General features: G+C 37.3%; 1 protein-coding gene across 3 annotated transcripts in view; it reads right to left on the bottom strand.

The window, feature by feature from the left end:
* ANTXR2 (ANTXR cell adhesion molecule 2) overlaps positions 1-22,362 on the bottom strand; it is a 165,235-nt gene that overhangs the window by 75,504 nt on the left and 67,369 nt on the right. For all 3 annotated transcript variants that reach the window (XM_007447566.1, XM_007447567.1, XM_007447568.1), the window contains one exon: positions 15,531-15,626. In XM_007447566.1, coding sequence (XP_007447628.1) covers positions 15,531-15,626 — 96 coding nt within the window. The remainder of the gene's footprint in view (positions 1-15,530; positions 15,627-22,362) is intronic.

Below are 22,362 nucleotides of genomic sequence, written 5' to 3'. Positions count from 1 at the left end.
ACTGTTAGAATGAAGATTTCAGTTTGGAGGGGAGCCGATTTCTTAAATAAAAAAAAAAGTTAGCTGCTTCAGGCAACAGTCCTTTTGATCTGCTCATTAACACTTTTCAAATGTTCGAGTGATGTGGGCATTCTTTGAGCTAGAAAATGTCAGTACAGGAGCCTGCAGCCAGCTTGATGCAATCATATGTTCCAATATTCAGAAAAGAGTGAAAAGAACTGTCAACAGTGAACTGCCTTGGATTAAAAAAAAAAAAAAGATACTGTATAACGACTGTAGATCAAGTAGTATTTCAGAACCAGTTCTTGCCAGTGACAGAAACAAATGCCCAATTTATCAGCAATGTCATCTAAGCGCCTAAGAGCCCACAGACTTAGACAAATCATTCTTAGTGTTTACAAAAACTTGTTTAAAATATATGTAGGATTTCCTTTCATTCTTCCCTTTCTTTTTGATAAAATCAGAGAGCAAGTGTAGTGCCTTTCCTCTCATGAATACAAAGTTCTCTGACATAAGTATTTGGGAAGCCCTTTTCTGAATCCCACAAAGTTAGGTGCTTTCAACATCCAGACCAAGATATAGTCGAGGTTATCTCACCTCCCTTTCCTTTCCTCCTTGACAGACACATTAATGTTCAAAGAGTCTGCTTTGAACAAATAAATAGCTACTGGGAAGTCTGGACAATAAATATAATTTTAAAGGCCAAATGAGGACTAGGGAGAACAGTGTGAGTTAAGTAAAGTTGCTGCTGTCAAAGCAAATAAACTAAGACCAGGAAGCGTTTGATACCGTGTTTTGTAAATGATGCTCTGTTGGAAAACATCACCATGGAAGCAATAAGTACTAACAACACACTCTATTTCGAGGAGGCAACCAAACATAAATCATTTTAATTAATGGTGCAAGGAAGTCATATTAAAAATTTAAATTACTTCTGTTTTATTGTGCATTCTAAAAAAAAATCAGGCTGCTCTCAAAGTAACTCAATAAAGGCACCAGCAGCCCTCCTCAACAATAAAAAACAAGTGCAATGTAGAAGCATTATTACTATTTGGAAAGAAAAGCACAGCTGTTGATGGCTAAGAAAATGATTCCATAGAGCTCCAGTCAGATATATCCTCATCACAAAAGCTCAGCTTACTTATAAGAAAATTGGGCTTTAAAAAGATAACTTTTTTAATGTTTTTTTAAAATTCAGATTTATGAGATCTTTCTGTAATGTCTTAAATGCACTAAGGAAAAATGAGCTTGCAATTTTCCCTTGCAGATGGAGAACTTTGGCCAAGGACACTAGATCAAAATGAACATTTATCATTTCCAGCATATTTAGACATTTATTTGCAGCTGGATAACATACTCTAATTGACAACACTCCAGAAAGCCTTTGTTTGCCACGTCACTAGCCTTACATCTGTAATTCTGGAGAATGTCTGGTTACTCCAAATGATGCAACTATAGGACTGTCAGTTCTGCTATCCTGATAGTAAAACAGATCTGCCATAAACTCAACATACGTTCTAAGCTAACAATGATGAAAAGAGCTGTATTTTCTGATATCTCACTCATGATTCAGTACATGATTTTTTTAACCATGCCTACCCCCTTTTTTAATTTAAGGGAAAAGGAAGGATGCTGCTGTTTGTTATAGAGAAGCGGTTAAAGGATGGATGTGAGGATATTCAATGAGCAGGATACAGACTCGTAAACAGATGGTGAGAAATAGCTTCACACAAAAATGAAAACTTTCCCCCTTATGGAATAGTTTGCAAACTCAACATACTCTGTAATTCACTAATGGTAGCACCTAAAATTCCAGCTTTGCATAAGGGTTCTACTATTATTATTATTACTATCACCAGATAAAGTTCTCCAAATATCATTGGTTTAGATCCTATTTGTTATGGAAAACCTAGGTACACAGAGGACACAATTCTGTAACGTTTATAATGATATCATCTCTCTCCTTTATCCTTGAAAATACTCATTAAAATGAACTGAAAGATTGAAAATTTTAAAATAGTCTCATATTAAAAGCATCGTTGGTGGCCAGATATTCTATTGCAGGGGTTTTTCTCTAACCTTTTTTATTCTATGTCCCTCTTTGGCAATCTGGTGAACCTATGAACCCCTTCCCAGAATAAATAAGCTAAATTAAAATACACAGGATTAAAAGGAATCCAACTGTATTGAAATATAACTGTAAAAATCTATTTTTCAAAACAAGAAACCAAATCTGTGATACAGAAATACTATGTGCTTCTTTATTAATTCATTAAATTATGAAATATAATAGTAGGTCTAGGAACTATTAGAATTTTTGAAGTATAATTGACTTACAATAGTATATTAGTTTCAGGTGTACAGCACAGTGATTCAACATTTTTATACCATACACACTTAAAACAATATTATAGACTATTTTATCTGTGCTGTATATTACATCTCCATGACTAATTTATTTTATAACTTGTAGTTTGAACTTCTTAATCCCCTTCTCCTATTTCACCCATCACCCCTGCTCTCTCCTCTGGCAACCACTCCTTTGTTCCCTGTATCTGTGTCTGTTTCTGTTTTGCTATATTTGTTCCTTTGTTTTTAGGTTGCACATATAAGTGGAAACATACGGTACTTGTCTTCATCTGTCATAATCTTGAAGTAGTGATATGTATCTGAATATGAATGGGATTGTTCTGGCCTCTTACAGCAAATAACAAGCACCCTGAGAAAGCTGACCATGGAGCTTTGCTGTCTGTAGGTTCTAGTAACATATATAAGTTGGATACTTCTGAAAATTAGAAACCTGTTTCTTCGACAAATCCCTGGTCACTCTGAAACAGTGAGTAAATTCTACTCAGTATATAAAGCATTGTATATTTACTTTACAGTTACCCAGAACAAAACAGAACGGTAATTCTAATTTTAAAGAATGCACATTGGTTTTCATTGCCATGGAACCATCTACCATCTTAAAACCTCTTGTACTTCATAAACAGTTTTTGTAATGAGTTGATCTAGAAACATATTACATGTGAATTCCCCAAATTAAGAGCCCTGAGCAGTGGTTCTCAACCTTGGCAATTATCAGAATCATTTAGGAAATCCATTAGTTTCTTAATGCAGCTACAACAAATTACCACCAACTTAGTGGTTTAAAACAACAGAAATTTATTTTCTTACAGTTCTGGATGCCAGGAGTCCAAACAGAGTCTTACAAAGCTAAAATCAGGTGTTAGAAGAGCTGATTGTTTCTTCAAGAGCCAGGGGAGTATCTGCTCCTTGCCCCTCCCAGCTTCTGGTGACTGTCAGCATTCTCTGCCTAGAAGCTGCGTCACTTCAATCTCTGCCTCCATGGTCACACTGCCTTTTCCCCTTCTGTGGTCTTATCTCCTCTGCCTCCCTCTTATAATGGCACTTGTGATGGCATTTAGAGCCATCTAGGTCATCCTAGATAGTCTCCCTATTTCAAGATCCTTAATTTAATCATATCTTCAAAGTCCCTTTTGCCATGTAAGATAACATTCACGGTTTCCAGGAATTAAGACATGGATATATTTAGGGATCATTATTGAGCCTAACAGAGGGGCTTTCCTAAACCATACTGATCCCTGGAGATGTCTCACCCAACCACCCTTTCCCCTCAGAAAGAGGCACTACCAAGGGAAATCTGACAGCTACTACTCTGAGAGCCTTCCAGTTATTAGGAACAGAAAAAAACCTGAGAACCACTGCTTAAGATATAAGTAACACTGTCATCTCTGAGTCATTAATTAAATATCTGTGAACTTTTAATCTCTGAACAATGAATGGTTAAATTATTTCATAAGATATTTTTTAAAAATATGAAATGATTGAATGGAGAATGTGTGACAGATATTGGTGCCTCCGTTCAGGGTTTTTTTTCCAGTATTTCTATCTTGATAAGAGCTCCTGAGCATATGATTCCCAAAGAGGTGATTGCTGACATAATCTAAATGTGCCTGAAAACAGACATTATAAGCTGTTTAATCATGGTTTAGTTGAAAGGTTAAATATTTGGCCCTAGTACTTAAAAGACAATCAAACCAAAGAAATTTTTAAAACACCAAGCTGAAATAAATACACTTCATTTCCCATGAAAAAGTAATATGACTGATAATGATAAAGTGCAAAATGATCCCTAATAATTTAATGCTGCTTAAAAATTGTTAAGCTACAGAAATATAGATCAATGGAACAGGATAGAAAGCCCAGAGATAAACCCAAGCACCTATGGTCAACTAATCTATGACAAAGGAGGAAATATACAATGAAGAAAATACAGTCTCTTCAATAAGTGGTGCTGGGAAAACTGGACAGTCTCATGTAAAAGAATGAAATTAGAACACTCCCTAACACCATACACAAAAATAAACTCAAAATGGATTAAAGACCTAAATGTAAAGCCAGACACTATAAAACTCTTAGAGGAAAACATAGGAAGAACACTCTTGGACAAAAATCACAGCAAGATCTTTTTTGACCCATCTCCTAGAGTAATGGAAATAAAAACAAAAATAAACAAATGGGACCTAATGAAACTTAAAAGCTTCTGCACAGCAAAGGAAACCATAAACAAGATGAAAAGACAACCCTCAACACTTTCTCCTCAGAATGGGAGAAAATAATGGCAAATGACTCAATTTACAAAGGATTAATCTCCAAAATATACAAACAGCTTATACAGCTCAATATTAAAAAAAGCAAACAACCCAATCCAAAAATGGGTGGAAGACCTAAATAGACATTTCTCCAAAGAAGACATACAGATGGACAATTGGCACATGAAAAGCTGCTTGACATCACTATTATTAGAGAAATGCAAATCAGAACTACAATGAGGTATCACCTCACACCGGTCAGTATGGCCATCATCAAAAAATCTACAAAAAAAAAGAAAAAAAGAAAAGAAATGAAAGAGGAGACATCAATACAGATTCCACAGATATTAATATTACAATAAAAGAATATTATAAATAATTTTATGCCTACAAATTTGATAACAGATTAAATGGATCAATTCTTTGACATATGCAATGTGCCAAAATTCACACAGCAAGAAGTAGGTGATCTGAATAGGCTGATATGAAAAAAAAAAATCTAAAACAACAAATGCTGGAGTGGGTGTGGAGAAAAGGGAACCCTCCTGCACTGTTGGTGGGAATGTAAATTGAAACAGCCGCTATGGAGAACAGTATGGAGGTTCCTTAGAAAACTAAAAATAGAATTACCATATGACCCAGCAATCCCACTATTGGGCCTATACCCAGAGAAAACCATAATTCAAAAAGACACATGCACCCCAATGTTCATTGCAGCCCTATTTACAATAGTCAGGTCATGGAAGCAATGTAAATGCCCATCGACAGACAAATGGATGAAGAAGATGTGGTACATATATACAATGGAATATTACTCAGGCATAGAAAGGAACAAAACTGGGTTGTTTGTAAAGATGTGGATGGACTTATAGACTGTCATACAGAGTGAAGTAAGTCAGAAAGAGATAAACAAATATCATATATTAATGTGTATATGTGAAATCTAGAAAAATGGTACAGATGAACCTGTTTGCAAGGCATAAATAGAGACACAGACATAGAGAACAAACATATGGACACCAAAGTGGGAAAGGTGGGGTGGGATGAATTGGGAGATTGGGATTAACAGATATACACTAACTAATATGTATAAAATAGATAACTAATGAGAACCTGTTGTATAGCACAGGGAACTTCACTTTGCTGTACAGTAGAAACTAACACAACATTGTAAAACAACTATACCCCAATTAAAAACAAAATTTTTTAACTAACCACATGCTAATACCAACACTGCAGAAATATATTCTCTAACATAATCAGATAAATATCCTGCAACTGTACCATAACACCTTCTGGTACACTCAAGAGCTTTGTTTTCACAAGGTTATAGTCTCCTTTTCCCCTTCTTTTCACATCACATCCTCATTTTTCTCTAGTTCACTTAGCTTCCTCTTTATACTCCAACTCTCTACATTTTGCTAGAGATACTTGCTCAGGCTATATTTCTTTTTCATACAAATTTTAAAGGCTACACTCCATTTAAAGTTATTACAAAATAATGGCTATAATCCTTGTGTTGTGTAATACATCCTTGTAGCCTATCTTACACCCAGTAGTTTGTACCTCTCTCTCCCCAGCCCCAATATTTCTCCTCTCCCCTCCCCACTGCCATATCTAAGGTGCACTATCTGTAACTGGCTTTGCATTTCAATTGCTGATGGAACTCAGATGGATAAGACTTTATCCCCACCAGGACCAGACCTCAGCAACACATACAGGAAGCAAAGCTTCTTTCAGGAGATTACAGTGATCAAATCTTTCCAGTGGCTTCTCCTCATCCCTAGGGTGAGTTCAAACTTCCTCAAAGACATAGGAGGCCCTCCTTAATGGCATTCACGCCTGGATCCTAAACCATCTTTCACCGCTCCCTTTCCCTGGCTCACTTGGCCTCAGCCTAGGACTTCCCAAAGCATGCCCAAATAACTTGTAATTCCACACACACTTCATGGGAAAAGTCCTTCATCACTGCCAACATCTTATTCATTATTTAAAACTCGGTTTGGAGTCAGTAGCTCCATCCGCTTTCCCTGAAACAATCTCTCAACTCTGGCAAATCCCTCCTCCTTCATCTTCTTTACACATGTTGCTATTGGGGTGCCCATAACCCTCCATTCACACTTTGCCCACTCTTCTGTGTTTCATATTAAAATGTGAGTTTCCATATCATATGATAGTCATTTCTGGACCCCAGTTCCAGGCCAGTACTGGCACATACTAGATTGCTAAGGGCTGAATGAAGAATTTACCTCTACCTTCTCCCTGCTTTTTTTTTTGAATTTTATTTTAATTATTTTTTTATACAGCAGGTTCTTATTAGTTATGTATTTTGTACATTTTAGTGTATATATGTCAGTATCAATCTCCCAATTCATCACACCACCACCACCGCACCTCTCCCCACCTTTCCACCCCTGGTGTCCATACGTTTGTTCTCTACATCTGTCTCTATTTCTGCTTGCAAACTGGTTCATCTGTACTATTTTTCTAGATTCCACACATATGCATTAATATACAATATTTGTTTTCCTCTTTCCGACTTACTTCACTCTGTATGACAGTCTCTACAAATGACCCAATTTCGTTCCTTTTTATGGCAGAGTAATATTCCATTGTATATATGTACCACATCTTCTTCCTATCCATTTCTCTGTCGATGGGCATTTAGGCTGCTTCCATGACCTGGCTATTGTAAATAGTGCTGCAATGAACATTGGGGTGCATGTGTCTTTTTGAATTATGGTTTTCTCTGGGTGTATGGCCAGTAGTAGGATTGCTGGGTCATATGGTAATTCTATTTTTAGTTTTTTAAGGAACCTCCATACTATTCTCCATAATGGTGTATCAATTTACATTCCCACCAACAGTGCAAGAGGGTTCCCTTTTCTCCACACCCTCTCCAGCATTTGTTGTTTGTAGACTTTCTGATGATGACAATTCTAACTGGTGTGAGGTGATACCTCATTGTAGTTTTGATTTTCACTTCTCTAATAATTAGTGATGTTCAGCAGCTTTTCATGTGTCTCTTGGCCATCTGTATGTCTTCTTCGGAGAAATGTCTATTTAGGTCTTCTACCCATTTTTTTATTGGGTTGTTTGTTTTTTTTAATATTGAGCTGTATGAGCTGTTTGTATATTTTGGAGATTAATCCTTTGTAAACTGAGTCATTTGCAAATACTTCCTTCCCTTTTGAGGGTTGTCTTTTCGTCCTGGTTATAGTTTCCTTTGCTGTGCCAAAGATTTTAAGTTTCATTAGGCCCCATTTGTTTATTTTTTATTTTATTTTCATTACTCTAGGAGGTGGGTCAAAAAAGATCTTTCTGTGATTTATGTCAAAGAGTGTTCTTCCTGTGTTTTCCTCTAAGAGTTTTATAGTGTTTGGTCTTACATTTAGGTCTTTAATCCATTTTGAGTTTATTTTTGTGTACAGTGATAAGGAGTGTTCTAATTTCATTCTTTTACATGAGGCTTTCCAGTTTTCCCAGCACAACTTATTGAAGAGACTGTCTTTTCTCCAATGTATATCCTTGCCTCCTTTGTCATAGATTAGTTGACCATAGGTGCATGGGTTTATCTCTGGGCTTTCTATCCTGTTCCATTGATCTATATTTCTGTTTTTGTGCCAGTACCATACTGTCTTGATTACTGTAGATTTGTAATATATTCTGAAGTCAGGGCATCATATTCCTCCAGCTCCGTTTTTTCCCTCAAGACTGCTTGGCTATTTGGGGTCTTTTGTGTCTCCATAAAAATTCTAAGATTTTTTGTTCTAGTTCTGTAAAAAAATGCTATTGGTAATTTGATAGGGATTGCATTGAATCTGTAGATTGCTTTGGGTAGTAGAGTCATTTTCACGATATTGATTCTTCCAATCCAGGAACATGGTATATCTCTCCATCTGTTGGTATCATCTTCAATTTCTTTCATCAGTGTCTTATAGTTTTCTGCATACAGGTCTTTTGTCTTCCTAGGTAGGTTTATTCCTAGGTATTTTATTCTTTCTGTTGCAATGGTGACTGGGATTGCTTCCTTAATTTCTCTTTCTGATCTTTCATTGTTAATGTATAGGAATGCAAGAGATTTCTGTGCATTAATTTTGTCTCCTGCAACTTTACCAAATTCATTGATTAGCTCTAGTAGCTTTCTGGTGGCATCTTTAGGATTATCTATGTATAGTATCATGTCATCTGCAAACAGTGACAATTTTACTTCTTTTCCAATTTGTATTCCTTTTATTTCTTTTTCTTCTCTGATTGCCATCACCAGGACTTCCAAAACTATGTTGAATAATAGTGGCGAGAGTGGACATCCTTATCTTGGTCCTGATCTTAGAGGAAATACTTTCAGTGATCTTAGAGGAAATGCTCTCAAACCATTGAGAATGAAGTTTGCTGTGGGTTTGTTGTATATGGCCTTTATGATGTTGAGCTAGGTTCCCTCTATGCCCACTTTCTGGAGAGTTTTTGTCATAAATGAGTGTTGAATTTTGTCAAAAGCTTTTTCTGCATCTACTGAGATGATCATATGTTTTCCGTTCTTCAATTTGTTAATATGGTATATCACATTGATTGATTTGCATATATTGAAGAATCCTTGCATCCCTAGGATAAATCCCACTTGATCATGGTGTATGACCCTTTTAATGTGCTGTTGGATTCTGTTTGCTAGTAGTTTGTTGAGGATTTTTGCATCTATATTCATCAGTGATATTGGTCTGTAATTTTCTTTTTTTGTAGTATCTTTGTCTGGTTTTGGTATCAGGGTGATGGTGGCCTTGTAGAATGAGTTTGGGAGTGTTCCTCCCTCTGCAATTTTTTGGAAGAGTTTGAGAAGGATGGGTATTATCTCTTCTCTAAATGTTTGATAGAATTCACCTGTGAAACCATCTGGTCCTGGATTTCTGTTTGTTGGAAGATTTTTAATCACAGTTTCAATTTCATAACTTGTGATTGGTCTGTTCATATTTTCTATTTCTTCCTGGTTCAGTCTTGAAAGGTTACACCTTTCTAAGAATTTGTCCACTTCTTCCAGGTTGTCCATTTTATTGGCATAGAGTTGCTTGTAGTAGTCTCTTAGGATGATTTGTACCTCTGCAGTGTCTGTTGTAACTTCTCCTTTTTCATTTCTAATTTTATTGATTTGAGTCCTCTCCCTCTTTTTCTTGATAAGTCGGCTAAAGGTTTATCAATTTTGTCTAACTTCTCAAAGAACCAGCTTTTAGTTTTATTGATCCTTTCTATTGCTTTCTTTCTTTCTATTTCATTTATTTCTGCTCTGATATTTATGATTTCTTTCCTTCTACTAACTTTGAGTTTCGTTTGTTCTTCTTTCTCTAGTTCTTTTGGTGTAAGGTTATATATTTTTTGAGATATTTCTTGTTTCTTGACGTAGGATTGTATTGCTATAAACTTCCCTCGTAGAACTGCTTTTGCTGCATTCCATAGGTTTTGGAACATCGTGCTTTTGTTGTCATTTGTTTCTAGGTATTTTTTGATTTCCTCTTTGATTTCTTCAGTGATCTCTTGGTTATTTAGTAATGTATTGTTTAGCCTCTGTGTGCTTGTGTTTCTTACGTTGTGTTCCCTGTAATTGGTTTCTAATCTCATAGCATTGTGGTTGGAAAGGATGCTTGATATGATTTTAATTTTCTTAAATTTACCAAAGCTTGATTTGTGACTCAAGATTTGATCTATCCTGGAGAATGTTCCATGAGCACTTGAGAAGAAAGTGTAATTTGCTGTTTTTGGATGGAATGTCCTATAAATATCAATTAAATCTATCTGTTCTATTGTGTCATTTAAAGCTTGTGTTTCCTTATTAATTTTCAATCTGGATGATCTGTCCCAGTGTAAGTGAGGTGATAAAGTCCCCCACTATTACTATGTTACTGTCAATTTCCTCTTTTATAGCTGTTAGCATTTGCCTTATGCATTGAGGTGCTCCTATGTTGGGTGCATATAGATTTATAATTGTTATATCTTCTTCTTGGATTGATCCATTGATCATTATGTATTATCCTTCCTGGTCTCTTGTAACTTTCTTTTTTTTAAAGTCTATTTTTTCTGATATGAGTATTGCTACTCCAGCTTTCTTTGGCTTTCTATTCACATGGAATATCTTTTTCCATCCCCTCACTTTCAGTCCGTATGTATCCCTAGGTCTGAAGTTGGTCTCTAGTAGACAGCATATATATGGGTCTTGTTCTTGTTTCCATTCAGTGAGCCTGTGTCTTTTGGTTGGAACATTTAATCCATTTACATTTAAGGAAATTATTGATATGTATGTTCCTATCAACATTTTCTTAATTGTTTTGGGTTTGTTTTTGTAGGTCCTTTTCTTCTCTTGTGTTTCCCACTTAGAGATGTTCCTTTAGCATTTGTTGTGCAGCTGGTTTGGTGGTGCTGAATTCTCTTAGCTTTTGCTTGTCTGTAAAGATTTTGATTTCCCCTTTGAATCTGAATGAGATCCTTGCTGGGTAGAGCAATCTTGGTTGTAGGTTCTTCCCTTTCATCACTTTAAATATATCATGCCACTCCCTTCTGACTTGTAGAGTTTCTGCTGAGAAATCAGCTGTTAACCTTATGGGAGTTCCCTTGTACGTTATTTGTTGTTTTTCCCTTGTGGCTTTTAATAATTTTTCTTTGTCTTTAATTTTTGTCAGTTTGATTACTATGTGTCTCAGCATGTTTCTCCTTGGGTTTATCCTGCCTGGGACTCTCTGTGTTTCCTGGACTTGGGTGGATATTTATTTTCCCATGTTAGGGAAGTTTTTGACTATAATCTCTTCAAATATTTTCTCGGGTGCTTTCTTTCTCTCTTTTACTTCTGGGATCCCTGTAATGTGAATGTTGGTGTGTTAAATGTTGTCCCAGAAGTCTCTTAGGCTGTCTTCATTTCTTTTCATTATTTTTTCTTCATTCTGTTCCGTGGCAGTGAATTCCACCCTTATGTCTTCCAGGTCACTTACCATTCTTCTGCCTCAGTTATTCTGCTATTGATTCCTTCTAGTGTATTTTTCATTTCAGTAATTGTATTATTCATCTCTGTTTGTTTGTTAATTCTTCTTTTTTCTTCATTCTGTTCCGTGGCAGTGAATTCCACCCTTATGTCTTCCAGGTCACTTACCATTCTTCTGCCTCAGTTATTCTGCTATTGATTCCTTCTAGTGTATTTTTCATTTCAGTAATTGTATTATTCATCTCTGTTTGTTTGTTCTTTAATTCTTCTAGGTCTTTGTTAAACATTTCTTGCATCTTCTCCATCTTTGCCTCCATTCTTTTTCTGAGGTTCTGGATCATCTTCACTATCATTATTCTGAATTCTTTTTCTGGAAGGTTGCCTATCTCCACTTCATTTAATTGTTTTTCTGGGGTTTTATCTTGTTCCTTCATCTGGTACATAGTCCTCTGCCTTTTCATCTTGTCTATCTTTCTGTGAATGTGGTTTTCATTCCACAGGCTGCAGGATTATAGTTCTTCTTGCTTCTGCTGTCTGCCCTCTGGTGGATGAGGCTATCCAAGAGGCTTGTGCAAGCTTCCTGATGGGAAGGACTTCCAGAGCTCAGTAAAACTTTAATCAGTTTGTCTGCTGATGGGTGGGGCTGAGTTCCCTCCTGTTGGTTGTTTGGCCTTAGGTGAACCAGCACTGGAGCCTACAGGCCCTTTGGTGGGGCTAATGGTGGACTCTGGGAGGGCTCACACCAAGTATTATTTCTCAGAACTTCTGTTGCTAGTGTCCTTGTACCCGCTGTGAGTCACAGCCACCCCCGTCTCTTTAGGAGACCCTCCAATACTAGTAGGTAGGTCTGGTTCAGTCTCCTGTGGGGTCACTGCTCCTCCCCCTGGGTCCTGATGCACACATTACTTTGTGTGTGCCCTCCAAGAGTAGAGTCTCTGTTTCCCCCAGTCCTGTCGAAGTCCTGCAATCAAATCTCACTAGCCTTCAAAGTCTGATTCTCTAGGAATTTCTCCTCCCATTGCCTGACCAGGTTGGGAAGCCTGACATGGGGCTCAGAACCTTCACTCCAGTGGGTGGACTTCTGTGGTATAAGTGTTCTCCAGTTTGTCAGTCACCCACCCAGTGGTTATAGGATTTGATTTTATTATGATTGTGCCTCTCCTACTGTCTCATTGTGGCTTCTCCTTTGTCTTTGGATGTGGGGTATCTTTTTTGGTGAGTTCCAGTATCTTCCTGTTAATGACTGTTCAGCAGTTAGTTGTGATCCTGGTGGTCTTGCAAGAGGGAGTGAGCACATTCTATGGATGCCCAAGAGTAGCAATAACACCAAAATAGCAATAGCAAATGCTATTCTTTCAGAGGTTTGACTCAAACACGAAAGATGACACAACCTGAAATCAACTGTCGTAACTTCAAAAGTGACTGCTCCTTCTACTCCGCTATCTTGAACCAATCTCTCTCTCTCCCTGCTTTTAAACCTAGTTTAAGAAGCATATGCTCTGATCCATTTATTCCTAGGTCTAAATACAAGCTCATACTCAGGGCTAGCTGCCCTACAGTCTGTATTTCTATTTTTTTTTTTTTTTTTTCTTGCGTTATGCGGGCCTCTCACTGTCGTGGCCTCTCCCATTTGCGGAGCACAGGCTCCGGACGCGCAGGCTCAGCGGCCATGGCTCACGGGCCCAGCCGCTCCGCGGCATGTGGGATCTTCCCGAAACGGGGCACGAACCCGCGTCTCCTGCATCGGCAGGCGGACTCTCAAGCACTGCACCACCAGGGAAGCCCTACAGTCTGTATTTCTAGATGTAAAATAAAGATGTTTCTCTCTATTAAGTAAGTTGCAGAAATTAGTAAGCATTCATGATGCTTTTGAGAATAGGAAGCCCTCCTGACATCATAAAAACATGCCTTAATGGTGTCCCTCTGTGCCTTGCATAAAGAAATATACTGCATGATTCCTAATCTGCAGAGACCCAGGGAGGGAACAGATCTATTCTCACCACCTGATGATTGAATCCTCTCTATAATACCCCATTTGATGGTGGAGACTTCATTTGAGTACATCTAGCAACCTCCCAAAGAAGCCCATTTCAGTCTTCACAAGCATCCTTTTAAAATACCACTTTGGGGCTTCCCTGGTGGCGCAGTGGTTGACAGTCCACCTGCCGATGCGGGGGACATGGGTTCGTGCCCCGGTCCGGGAAGATCCCACATGCCGCAGAGCGGCTGGGCCCGTGAGCCATGGCCGCTGAGCCTGCGCGTCCGGAGCCTGTGCTCCGCAGCGGGAGGGGCCACAACAGTGAGAGGCCTGGGTTCCGCAAAAAAAAAAAAAAAAAAAAAAAAAAAAAAATAGTGCTAGCTAGCCTAAAATCACCATATCTAAGATAATCAAGATTACTACAGGAAACCGTTTGAGCATAAATTGCTATAGCAGGAAACTGATTAGTTCAGCAGAGAGACAGGATGTTCTTGTCTCTACTGTTGTCTAAGTTAATTCTGTGCCTCCTCCATGGGCCAACTGCTCTGAGATAAAGGATTGTAAAGTTGTCTCATGAAAGCAGACTGAAGTACAATGAATAATAAACGCAGGAGTAATACAAAGCACTGCCTGAAGTTGCAAGGAAGCGGAAATCAGTCAGCAGCAGGGAGGGAGAAAAAGGCAGTCTAGTAATATTATGTAAAACACTACTCTGACCTACAGAATATAAAATTCTATATAATGTGCTGATAAGGAAAGGAATATTATCAAAATAGGTAGTAGCATGCTTTGAAGGAGTGCTTCTTCAGAATAACCTTTTCTACAAAGCCTGAACAATCCACGTTGTATTGCTTGAAATGTGCTGATGTTTTTTACTCAACGTTCCACCCTGTGGCAGGAAAAATAATGGCTCTATAAAGATGTCCCCATCCTAATTCCCTGTAATTGTGAATAAATTGCCTTCCAGGGCCAAAGAGACTTTGCAGATGTGATTAAGGTTAAGGACCTTGAGATAGGAGATCATCCTGGATAATCCAGGTGGGTCTAACCTAATCACATGGTTCCTTAACAGTGGCGGTCCTTTCCCAGCTGGGCTCAGAGTCAGAGGAACACGTGACTACAGAATAATGGTGACAAAGATGCAACATGGCTGGCTCTAAAAGTGGAGGAAGGGCCTCACAAGGTAAGGAATGGAGGTGGCTTCTAGAAGCTGGAAAACGCAAGGGAGTAGATTCTGTTCTAGAGCATTAAGAGAGGAATGTATCACTGCGGATACCTTTTAACCCAGTTTAGCCCAGTGAGACCCATGTTGGATCTGTGATTACATAACTTAGATAATAAATTTGTATTGCTTTAAGCCACCAAATGTGTGGCAATTTGTTACAGTAGCACTAGAAAGCTTATTAGCCTTATTCTTTCAGAGGTTTGACTCAAACATGAAAGATGACACAACCTGAAATCAACTGTCGTAACTTCAAAAGTGACTGCTTAACAGATACCCTAACATTTGCATATGACTTATTTCCAAAATGTTTTTCTAAGAGGCAAACAGAGAAGGTCCTGAAATAGTAGATCTTTCAAAGAAGTAATGAAACATTCAATAAGCACTGAAAAAAAACCAAACAAACAAACCGGCAGATTATCAACCTCTCTCAATGAATCCAGCAGAACATATCATTCAATTTTATTGAAATTCTTTTGTACTTGCATGGAAAACCCTTTATCCCTATAACCTGTCCTACCTTCTTTTCCCCTTCTTCCCCCAAATCTGATTTTGAAGGCTTTTTTTTGATGAAGTTTTATAATGAACATTTATTGGCATGCATGAATACAATTTATTATAATGACAAAAACTATTAAAATTCAATTTGCTAATTGAAACTTTGCTGTTGTTGAATACTGATTCATATTTCAGCCTTACTTTACACCTTGATGTTTAAAAAAAAAAAAAGTAGGATTTCAAATCCTTCTTACTCACCACTTTGCAGCAAAGGGGCCAAAACCACCACATCAAACCGATGCCCAAGAGTAGCAGTAACACCAAAATAGCAATGATGGCTGCAATCCCACTAGACTAGAGGAAGCACAAAACAAAAACAAGGATGTCAGTAAAGTTTAGGGTCAAATCCCAAACACATATTTTTTAAGGAAACATCAGAAAAAATTACAGAAAACATCATAATCTTAAACCAGATTTCTCTCATATTCCTTTATATTCTATAAATTCTATAAATTACCTTATACCCTATTTATATTATATTTTACTTTATTACATTTATATAATATATTAAGTATATTATAATCTATTTGTATTAAATTTCCTTACATTATATTTCATGTATATTAAGATAGGCAGTAATTAGTATAAACATCTTCCAAACTGTTTGAAATTATGCCTTAAAAAAAATAGGAAAAATCACAATTTGGGTTTGTACGAATGGTCTGTACGGTCCCTACCTTTTGTCTCTGGGAAAGGATTATTCTGGTTACAAGCATGATTACCTCTAGGCAGAATTTATGCAGAATTTTCCCAGACTTTTTGATAATGGAAAATTATTTACTTTATATATTTAAATGGTAGGACAAGATGATTATCAAAAATCACCAATCAGGTGGCAAACCAACAACAATGGTTCTTGTATGCATCAGAAAAGAATGCAACCTCATGTGTTCATATATCACAAGACGTCTCAGGGCAGCTCAAGCACTACCCACACAAGAACCACACTGGTGCTTTTTCACTTTCTAATGACAATCTCCTCCAGGTCTAAAACCCCTGCTCTGGGCTCTGCCTCTGACCCCGTTCTTCTACCAAATACCTACACATCCCATAAGGCTTAGCTTAAGCTGCTTCCTCAGGAAGACTTCCTTGTACCTTCTGGCTAGAAAATGCCCCTCCTTACTGTACAAGGCATAGTTCTCTGTACTTTAATCTTAGCATTTATCACAATATATTTACTGATTTACTTGCTTATTTACTTACGAAGAACTACAATTTTTTATTTAATTTGTCTTTTCTATATTCACTGTGAGCTCTAGGAAGGCAGCGCCTATGCCCAATCTACTTACTAATGTGTACTCCATGTCTGGCACTTAAAACTATTTACTAAGAGAATGAACTCCAAATAAATAAGACTGAAAAAGCCACAAAAACAAAGAAGAGTGTTTGCTGAATTTTTAGTGCAGAGATAAAGTTTCCAAGAGAACGAGTTGTCTCTTCCAAACCACTGCTCTCCGGGATCCCCAGTAATCATGTTTGGTTTGTGGGGGGTTTTTTGGGGAGGGGGAGGGGAAGATTTCAAGGAAGAAAAAAAAAACTGTAAATAAATCAATACACTGTCTAGGTGGAAATTTGGGCCTTTATAAGGCAGCTTTTCAGGGATACATTTCCTATCATTCAAAACAAATAAGTAGTACAAGCCCAGAAGTCAAGGCAACAGCCACATTTAGCCCAAGAGCTGACAGAGAGAAAGGCTGGGTGGGAAGAACCTATCAGTTTCCATCTTAGAATAGCATTGTCTTAAAAATATTAGTCTGGAGGTCTAATTTTAAGCAAGTTGTTTAATTTCTCAGGGACTCCATTTTCTAATCTACAAAATAAGAAAGTCAGTTGTTCCCAAAGCATGAAACTCTTTGTGGCAAAGCTATAACCAGGCTATCTCTCTTAAAAAAGCACTGCACACATTAGCATATTTTTAAAGCCCTGAATGGCTCTGTAGTAAAAAAGAACAGTCCAACTTATATCAACACAGGTCAATTATTTTTTCTCATAACATTATCAATATCCTACAGAACTCGGATTTCCTAGAATCCATTTTGGGAAATCTTAGGATTGATCAAAGCTAAGAGACTTTCAGATGTTGAAGCAACAATGGTGGTAGCATTTAATTAGAACATTTTATAATGGAATTTGAATTGTAATACATAATAACCTATGCATAAAGAAATAATGATTTTTATGTAAAAACAGTTATTTGTAAATAACTGAAAAGAGAAGAGAAGGTACTTTTCAAAAGTATTACTTTAGGGAGTGCTAGCAAAATATACTCGGTATAGCTAATCACAAAAATCTTGAAATGTGTTTCCCTATATCATCTGTTAGTATCACAATGGAAAAAAAAGAAAAAGAGATTACCATATATTGACTCGGAAACTATCTCCAAACAGATCAATTTTCAAAGACGTTGATTACTAACAGCACTTCAGTTTTAATAAATTAATTAAAAAATAACTTTAAAAATAATTCTCAAAGCAGCATAGACCATACAACATGTATTAATTTCAGAAATTTTTTTAGGAAAAGATTAAGAATCAAGTATACATGAACAATTAAAGCTATCCTTTGATTTCCAATTTTGCATCTGGATGCAAGAGGGAATAACCATACAAGCTATTTATGTAACTAATGTTAGGTTGCAAATGAACCAAAACAGACACCACCAAAATATCACCTAGAATCCTTGAGTATGTCATTTAATTTATTTTTCAGAAGACAACAAAAATAACTACAGAAACTTCACACACAGACACATACAATCTTCATAAAGCTCTAATATTTACTATTAGACCATTCTTAAGGCACTTCAAGATGTTACCACATATTTACCATAAAAAATTAATTTAAAATTTAAGAAATGAGAAGACATACAGTCATCTTGCAACTTCTTGATGTACAGTTTGGTAGAATGAAAGTGTAAGCTCAACATGTGGTCACTGATGTAACCTAAACGTCTAAATCAGTGTCTTGCACACAGAAAGTTCTCTGTGTGTGTGTGCGTGTGCGTGTGCGTGTGCGTGTGTGTGTGTGTGTGTGCCAGAGAAAGAGAGAGAGAGAGAGAGAGGAAAGTAATTCAGAGCACACATCATGATACTTATGAAAACACTCAAAGTGCAACTTTCTATACAGAATTCTAAACGTTCACGAACAAATCATACAATTCTCCACAGGCTTGATTATACTAAGCTCTGAAATCTAGACAAGCAAGAATATAATGGGAAAAGAATGTCAAAGAAATACATAGAAAACTATGATATCTCCATAGGGAGAAGTGTTGTCAGATGTATAAATTCATGATTCCACCTTCAAATATAAGGTCTTACATAAGATAGCGCCGACCTGTGACCGTTCATGTATGGAATGAATGCAGCCTTCCCCACCAGACCTTTCCCACATGAGGATCGAGCCATGGCCTCCATGGAAATGCTCACCATGTGGCTGTGCACACCACTTCCAAAAGGGTTGTATGAACATTTGTTTTTCCCTTTTCTTAGAATTCAAATCCTATGTTCAGAAATAAGGACGTGAAACTGGAGGGTGTGAATATGCTAAAAGTTTAGTGGTTAGTTTTTTCTTTCTACAAATGTGTCATGAGCAGGAAATTTGGAAAATCATGCTGACAGAATATAAAGTAGATGGGCTGGCCATGATAGGCAGTCAAAATTCTTGGATTTTCTTTCAAAAATGCCCCTGTTAGGAACACTGACAAAACATTATGCATATCCAGATGCAAATATACATTTAGTATAATAATATTATCATCTCAACTGATTCTGAAAATTAGTCTACAAGAAAACTGACTATGAAAATACACATTTTCTGAAGACCTACAGACTTAATCTTTACCACATTTAAGAGAAGCATGATGGAAAACGGTCACAATAAGCAAAGAATTTAATGCAACCTGAACTTGCCATAAACACAGCCCTGGATGCCCTGGTCCCAGACATTAGCTCAGTTCACTGCATACAAATCTAGGCTTTCCCAGTTCCTTTGTTTTGATTTGCCAGAGCCCTTATCAGAGCATGAAAGACTTCAGCCATGAAAGGGAAATAATTTCATTGCTCACATAACTTTATAAACAAATTAAGAAAAGGTCAAACACACAGATTTCAGTCCTATGAACAGATACTATGCTGCAAACTGCAGAGTCAGATGAAACTAGATCTGGTTATGCAGAGTTATGTATCATAGGTGGAAACTAAAAGCCTCTCACCTCTGTTTAGGTGTGCTGCTCTTTAAACACTAGGCAGTTAAAAAGCTGCCAAAGCTATAATGTTGCACAAGTCTTCATGAAGCCCACAGGTTAGTTGGTGGGACAACCCTTGAACACACAATCATAAATGTGAGAAGTATGGAAGGAGAATACAACAGAAACAGGGCAAAGCAGGGACTAGCCTGGTCTGGGGTTCTGAGAGGACCTCCTGAGAAAGTATAAGAAAGCCCAGGAAGGGAGTGGTGGTCGAATGAGTGGCTCATTGCAAGAACAAGAAAAGACAACTTTGTCTGAAAAATAGAATTTGAGAGGGCTTGGTAGTACCTGAAGCAGCTGAAGAAAATAATGAAACACAAATTTCTGGAAAGCAGTAATCCTCTTTATTACAGAGAGAATTGGCCACTTGTTGGGTTAATATCCATTTGTTAGATGACCTTCCAATCGGCCATTTGTTGGATCAATTCTTCCTAGCTATAGTTCTGAACAAGTAGCATTTTCAGATGTCTACAAGGACAAGTTAGCTGAGGAGTCCAGTTGGAGATTTAGTACCCAGATGTTGGCCAAGGCTTTGAAGCCAAAACTCTTTTAAGGGTTAAGTTGGGGACACACCAGAACCTTGAGCTTGATTTTAGGGTAAAAGGAATATATTTTCTAGTCATCCTGGACACATTCAGTCTTTGAACTTCATCTGTATCTAATTTCCTTTTCTTCATTAAAAGGAAGTTATAATGTACAAAGAAAAACTTCACTCCGCCAAATAGAACTGAAATTCTAGCTAACAGAATGACAGACGTATGAAAACAAATCAGAGTCACTACTGTACTTGCAAAACAACTATGGGAAAAGAGGAATCACTCAAAAATTTCAAAAGTGTGTGAATAGCCTGTTGCAATCTATCTAGAAAATAATTAATCACAGTGTCCACATTAGAATAAAACAGACACAGAAAAGGGGAACTAAACCTCCACAATTTTGCTTCCATGAATTTAGAGCTAGGGGAAGAAAAAATAGTCATAAAATAGGTGATGATTTCATTTACTAGATTCTTTTGAAATATTCCATATCAGGAACTAGCAAACTATGGCCCAAAGGCCAAATCAGCCCATCTGTTTCATAAGATGCCTGGCAAGCTAAAAAAATTTTTTACATTATTACATAGCTGAAAAAAATTTAAAGAAAAATATATTATCAATACATGAAATTCAAATTCTAGTGTATATGGTATGTTGAACACAGCCATGCCCGTTTGTTTACATGTCTATGGCCGCCTTTGGGTTACAATGCAGAGTTGAGTAGTGTATAGCACCTAAAGCCTAAAATAATTACTATCTGACCCTTTACAGAATAAAATTGCCAACCTCTGTCTTATATAAATCAAATTAGGACCTGGTAACGAATGGAAGATTGTGCAAGTATTCAGGCCAGGGGAAGACAAACTTGGGTTCAATTCCCAGTTCTAGCATTTACTCGACTATGAAACTGAGCAAGCAATTTAACCCCAGGGCCTCCAGGCTCTAAGTCTCCCCTTTCTCGGGGGCAGCGAAAGCTGAAATCAGCCAATATTCTGCTCATCAAGCTGTGTAGCATGCTGAGGATTGGATCCACCTACTAGCAGAAGCATCTTCTAATGTGTTTGCATCAATGTGCACTAAAGATTGGAGGTGGCTCTCTGTTCCTCAGTTTTCTCATCTGTAAAATTAAGGTAATAGTAATAGCCTCCTCTTGAGTGGTGAGAATTAAATGAAATCATGAAGTGCTGAGCACATGTGTAGGGCTTAGCACAGTGTCTGTGCTCAGAAAATTTGTTCTTAGTATTATTATTCTAAAAGAATCAGAAGAGCAGGGGCTCCAAGGGGGGAAAAAAGACATCTTTCACTGAATTTTTTAAAGCGGAGACACATTTAGATCTTCTGAGACAGACAAAAAGAATGGACTGCCCAAATCTAAACCCTCCTCAGATTCTAGTCTTAAATCTTTTAAGTCCAAACCTTAGTTTCCCCACTTTTAAACTGAATATACCGGTACTGTCATTCATTCCTTTAACAAATAATTTTGGAGCACCTGCCTCGTGTAAGGACCAGGCACTGAGAGGGAGGTGATGAGCAAGGCACAGACTGCAGAGGGAGGCCGAGAAGTAAACAGGAAATTACAACCCAATGACATAAGTGCCTTAGTAAGAACGAGCCCGGATGCTCTTGGAGAACAGAGGAGCTTCTTTATTTGTGAGATTTCCACAAGGATTAATCAATTGCTAAATAATGGTGTTTCATTTTGTTTGGCTTTTCAAATGCCTGTGAAGAGCCAAAAGCATCATCCAAGAATGAGTAAGATTACTAACTTCATCTCTCCTAATTATCACATCCAAATATGCCTGAAAGGCTAGGTATCACGTAAATACAAGGCCGGTATTTATCATAATATTATCCACTGTCTTCTTCTATTCTGAATAGAGGTGTAATGCACACATCTGCAGGTACTTTCTCATCAGCTCCATTCTCACTTTCTACATCTATAAAACGGTGATATTACTACCACACACCAGACATATTTGCATTTAAATCAAAATAATGGTTAAATCTAATTAGAAAAAAAGAATTATCCCGTGGTTATGTAAGTCAAATAATTATGCTGTACACCTTAAACTTATACAGTGCTGTATGTCAATTATATCTCAATAAAACTGGAAGGAAAAAAAACCTCTCTAGTCCTTTGTCTCAGCAGAGTTGAGTTCAGTCTCTCATGAACGTGGAAGATTTTCTTCCCTTCATTCATTTTAACGCTGTGTACTGAAGTTTAGGAGCCACAGACCTGTAGGAT

The sequence above is a fragment of the Lipotes vexillifer genome, unplaced genomic scaffold (assembly GCF_000442215.2).
Source record: "Lipotes vexillifer unplaced genomic scaffold, Lipotes_vexillifer_v1.1 scaffold272, whole genome shotgun sequence".
In the NCBI taxonomy this organism is placed as follows: Eukaryota; Metazoa; Chordata; class Mammalia; order Artiodactyla; family Lipotidae; genus Lipotes; species Lipotes vexillifer.
Note: the sequence above shows the minus strand (reverse complement) of the source record. Positions and strands in the feature narration are given on the sequence as shown.